This window comes from Phalaenopsis equestris, unplaced genomic scaffold (assembly GCF_001263595.1).
Source record: "Phalaenopsis equestris unplaced genomic scaffold, ASM126359v1 Scaffold000741, whole genome shotgun sequence".
NCBI classification, from domain to species: Eukaryota; Viridiplantae; Streptophyta; class Magnoliopsida; order Asparagales; family Orchidaceae; genus Phalaenopsis; species Phalaenopsis equestris.
Window position 1 is genome coordinate 889,633 of NW_018165181.1, and position 5,547 is coordinate 895,179.

General features: G+C 36.4%; 1 protein-coding gene across 1 annotated transcript; it reads left to right on the forward strand.

Moving 5' to 3' along the window:
• The first annotated feature begins 483 nt into the window (after positions 1-483).
• On the forward strand, positions 484-2,153 carry LOC110030619 (probable sarcosine oxidase). Its single transcript, XM_020733416.1, has one exon. It carries the CDS (start codon positions 536-538, stop codon positions 1,769-1,771), a length of 1,236 nt encoding a protein of 411 aa, XP_020589075.1. The 5' UTR covers positions 484-535; the 3' UTR covers positions 1,772-2,153.
• Positions 2,154-5,547: the final 3,394 nt, after the last annotated feature.

Sequence of the window (5,547 nt, forward strand, 5' to 3'; positions counted from 1 at the left end):
CAAATAAAAAAAATTAAATAAGAAAAAAAATACATTGACTTAGAATGAATATTAATCAATAATAATTAATGTGATTTATATGATGGATAAATATATATTATATATTTATATAATAACTAATTAATTAATATTAAAAAAAGATGAATTTAATATATTAGATAAAAGTTCATCAATTAATAAATTAAGTTAAATAATAAATATTAATTAATTAAATAAATCTATAATTAATAATTAATTGTAAAAATATTATTTGATATTAAATTATAATATACTAATCTAAACAAAATTTAGTTGATTAATTTTAAAAAATTGACTTTTTATATAATTTAAGCTATCATTCAGATATAATATAAAAAATTTAATAAATTATTTATTGAACAAAAAAAATAAAAATATTAATTTAAACAAATTTGAACTAATATTATTTAAATTAAATTTGATTTATCGCCCTTCGCCTATGTTAAACCCCAGCCGTGTGTCCTGTGAAAAATAAACGCAGTGAAGATTGTAGCTGTAGTTCGCCGAGTGGACATCAATGGATGAAGTCTCCAGAAACCCTAGCTTCGACGTCATCATCATCGGCGCCGGAATAATGGGCAGCTGCGCCGCCTACGAGGCCGCGAAGAGGGGGAAGAAAGTCCTACTCCTCGAGCAATTCGATCTTCTCCATCATCTCGGCTCCTCTCACGGCGAATCCCGCACCATCCGCGCTACCTACTCTGCTCCCCACTACCCTCCCATGGCCATCGAATCCGCACGCCTCTGGGAACAAGCTCAGGCCCATTCCGGCTACCGTGTTCTAACCAGAACCAGTCATCTCGACCTCGGCTCAGCCAGCAACCCCGCCCTCCAATCCATAATTCGTAACTGCTCCACAAATCCCCTCGCCCTCAAGGTGCTCGACACGGAGTCCCAACTCGCCGAACAGTTCTCCGGCGCCTTTCGGCTTCCGGTCGGCTGGCTTTCCGTCTCCACCGCCCTCGGTGGCGTTATCAAACCCACTAAAGCCGTCTCGATGTTCCAATCCCTAGCGTTCCGGCACGGAGCGACGATCAGAGACCGCACCGAGGTAACTGAGATCGAACGAGATGAAGTCGGTATCATCCGAGTCTCGACGGCCGATGGCCGACAATTCCGTGGAAACAAGTGCGTGGTGACCGTCGGAGCATGGAGTGGGAAATTGATCAAAAAAATTACAGGGTTGGAGCTTCCGATCGAGCCCTTTCATATCTTGACCTGGTATTGGAAGATCAAGGGGGAGTTCCAGGCGGACATGTCAGTGGAGGGGGGATTCCCGACCTTCGCCTACTACGGGGAGCCGCACTTGTACAGCACGCCATCGATGGAGTTCCCCGGACTGATCAAAATCTCATTAGTATCCGGCTGGGCTTGCGATCCGGATCGTCGGGACTGGACGATTGGCGGAGGAGATGTAAGTGAAGTGGTGAAGCAAGTGGCGGAATGGATTGAATTGGTGATGCCGGGGAGGATCGAGACGGCGAGGGGACCGGTGATGACGCAGCCTTGTATGGTATCAATGACGCCGGATTTGGATTATGTGATTGATTTTGTAGGCGGGGAGTTTGGAAAGGATGTGGTGGTGGCCGGAGGGTTTTCCGGCCATGGTTTCAAGATGGGGCCTTTGGTGGGACGGATTCTAGCTGAGATGGCCATTGCCGGCGAGACTGAATCGCTGGGGAAGATTGGTGTGGACGTCAATGTGTTTCGTATGGGAAGGTTTAAGGAGAACCCCAAGGGTAATGAATGGTAAGGAAGGACATCAAAGTTCTTGTTGTTGCTCTTCCAGTGCAGTGAGGAGGTTTCGTTTCCATTTTCTTACTCTGTTCTGTACAATATTTCTTGTTCTTATGGAAGAAGATGGAACCATTTTTGGTAAAGTCATATTGATTTATGGTTTTGGAGTCAAAAAAAGGATTTTGAACATATAAAAGCAAGCCTTTAATAAAGTGGTAGAGTTCCTAATTAGAAATAACTAAGTCAAATGTTAGTAAGATCAAAAGAACAAGAGCTTGGTTTGAATTGACTTTACCAAAAATGCTTTATTAACTTGAAGGCAAGCCTAGTCAATAGTGTGTGACATGATGACTGATAAGAGATAGATTTGGTCAAAAGGGCATGGTTAAATTAAGAAAAATCTAATAAAAGAGAATGATCAAATAAATACAAAAAATTAGAATCATAAGAGCATGACTCCGCGAAGAATGAACTCGATTAAAAGAACATGATTTTAGGGATAAAAAGCATAATCTAAAGAGCACAATTTTATAGAGGCTATATTTTGTCAATTTGATATGAATAGGTGTAAACAAAGGCGTAATTGAGAATGTATAACTATGCTAAGGATCATGTCATGATGATAACTAGATTAGTATATGCATATAGATGATGCAAATAAGATTGACTAATCCTTAGTAAATCCAAATCAAATTCTCATTACTTTGTGTTCAAATTAACTTAAATATGGCCTCTAGTGCATCCCATGAACCTAGATAACCCACATAAAGTTCATGACAAAACTTAGGAAATCAACGATGACGAAGTTCATTGAGGCCCCAACCAACTCTTAAGAACCTTATAAGGTCCTTGGATGTAATGGACTCAAACAAATCCAAATATCCTTATGCATATTATAATGCCTTTTTTTTTAGTTCAAGACACTTGGTCAACCCGGCTTAACATGTGAAACTTAGGTGACATTACGTGATTGCACCAACGCCAAGTATTTTTTTGGGATGAAAATGGCTTTTAGTTGAATTAATTTTTCGTAGGATCACTAAGGAACAATCTTGATCCAATAAAGGGTCTTTAAGAGCTGTAAATTTATGTGATTTAGAGAAGTTGAAGCACATGAAGGAGTGTGGGAGAAAGATGAGGGTACCTTCTTTGAAGGTTTCAAGTAGGAACATAAATAAGGAGGAGAAAGATTAGAAAGTTTCAGAAGTCTTTGTACGCCACAATACCATACTTGCCTTTGAAGCTAGATTTATTGCTTTAATTTACTTTTATTTTGAAGGATCTCATGTATTTGCTAACACCTAAATTTCAATTGTATCCGGCCTTATTTATTGGGACATTTTAAAAGCAAATGATGGAGAAATTCTTTAGAAGATTGTATTTTAAATCCAAATGATTGGCCGAGTTTAAAATTTTTTTTTTTTTTTTTTTTTTTTACTAATACTCCATATGTTTACATTTTTACTTAAGCTTATTTTAATTAATTCTATTAAATCCCATAAATGTTGGAAATTAAATGGCTGAAATTTGTTTCCAATAAATTTTCGTAGACATTGGATTAATGACTGCACTTTGTTACAATGCGAATGTAAATATTCCTTCAATAACCTCAAATGCTGGAACTTAATTGCTGCATACTTGGGGGTGATTTTAAAGAATTTATATTAGTATTTATTTTCTTATTTAATCTCTAATTTTTTACTGAGGTTTTAAAGAATGTTAGACAGTGAATCAAGCAAAGAAGATTACATTGCAAAACAAGAGAACGAAGTATCGCCTCAAGCAAATGATAGCTTGCTATATTTGAAAAAAGGCACAGGTGGGTAAGGAATCTGCGGAAAACGAACTCTGTGCTCAAAGACGAATCTATGCAAGTTCTTTAAGATTGCCGGACTTGCTAGACTTCCAACTGTTTTTCTTCTTTAGGCGGGTTTAGGGAGAAAAAGAGATATGTTGTTTGTTATCAGCCCGAACAAAACCCCTTGCTTCCATGATCTGTTTATCGAGAAAGAGAGGGGGTGCTCATACGATTCGTACTGGGGTATCATATTTATTTTTTATACGAACAATTGAAGTACATGATCTAGTCTTTTTTAGTACGAGAAAGTGATAGAATGTCTCTTTTTTTTAGAATGGGTTTTGCTTTTGGTCTCGTATTTATAGTGTCGTATTGAATGAATACAACTCTAGTTTCTAGTTTCTAGTTGGGCTGGCTCGATGACTCAATATGAATCAGTGGTTTTTGATCCTTCTTATTCTATTCTTGATCCAATGTAGAGAGACAAGGTATGTCCATCTGACTCTATTCTGCAATTGGGATTGGGAAACTCTAGCACTTCTATCTTTCAAGCAAAGTTGAGTGAAAATAGCATCTTTTTTGGCATACAAGGGGAGAATCTATCTATTTACCTTAGCGCTTGAAACTTTGCATGGAGTTCGATCCGCCTGTTCACTCATCTTAATACGCTTATTCTCTTACCACAAACACCGTACCATGCAATAACCTTCTAATTTTTTCTTTGATAAACTCCCTGCAAATTCAACTGTAAACTCACGGCCACCTTCAACTTGAGAAGACATCATATTTTCAGGGCCTAGAGCAATGTAAATGTTTCAATGTCCATCAAAGAACAGGTTTAAAAAGTTCTTTTAAGTAAGTGAAGAGTGCCAATCCATTTTATTTTTTTTAAATAGTTGAACTTGTTTTTCAAAATTCCAATTTACAATTCAGTTAAATAAATTTTCAATTTTTGAAATACCTTCTTGGTAAGATTTACATTAGGTAAAATTGTTTCTTGCTGAAGTTTCTAATTGATGAAATAACATATGGGAAAGTACATGATTTCATAGTGCTGATAAAATATGCGCTGAAGTCAAATTAGTAATTCCTCACATTTATTTCACAAGAATCTGCTTTCACGAGTTCATTTTGTTAACCTTGTTCTTATTAAGGGTCCGTTTGGGGCAACCTATGTGTTTCAGGATAAGTTGTTTATTCTGAAACGCGGCTCGCTGCGTTTAGTGTAAAAGCCCAACACAATTTCGGATAAACTAGCGAAATACGCGACCAAACGGTACGGCGGGGGTTTTCCTCACTTATAAGCTACCCCAAACGAACCCTAAATCCATTCAAAATTCGTTAGAATTTTTTTTTTTTTTTGAACGGCTTATCATTATTAAACCTCATTACATTTATTAAAAATTTTAAAACTTACTTCTCCAAATCATTTGACTCACAAAACTGTTAAATTGTTTCTTGATTGTAATCGCAAAATCTTAAGTTTTATTGATGCCAAGTTAACATTTCAAGCAAACTAAGAATACATTGTGTTGACGCTTAAATCACTTTGATACTATCATTATTTAACTCAATCATTGATACTATCATTATTTAACTCAATCATCAAGATAATTTATAATGTGAAATTTCACTGGTTATATTTTATATTTTTACAATTTACAGAAAAAACAAAATGCAAAATTGTAAAACAACCCTCTATCTTGAAAAATAAATTTTACATATTTACCAACTGCATTAGGAACAAGTTAACCAAAGCACCCTGAAAAATTAATACTTTTAGCTTACCTTGACACCAAACCAAACAAGCATATCAGAATGAGCCACAGGGAGAGGACCAGGAGCACACTGAAAGTATCCATGTGGAAAGTAAAACATTACATGTCAGCCACCAAGTGGCAAATTCAAAACCAAACCGCGCTTATATGTTATGCAGCATTCATGTTTTTAACAAGAAGCGCCTAGAAAGCATATGATGTAAATACATTTATAAA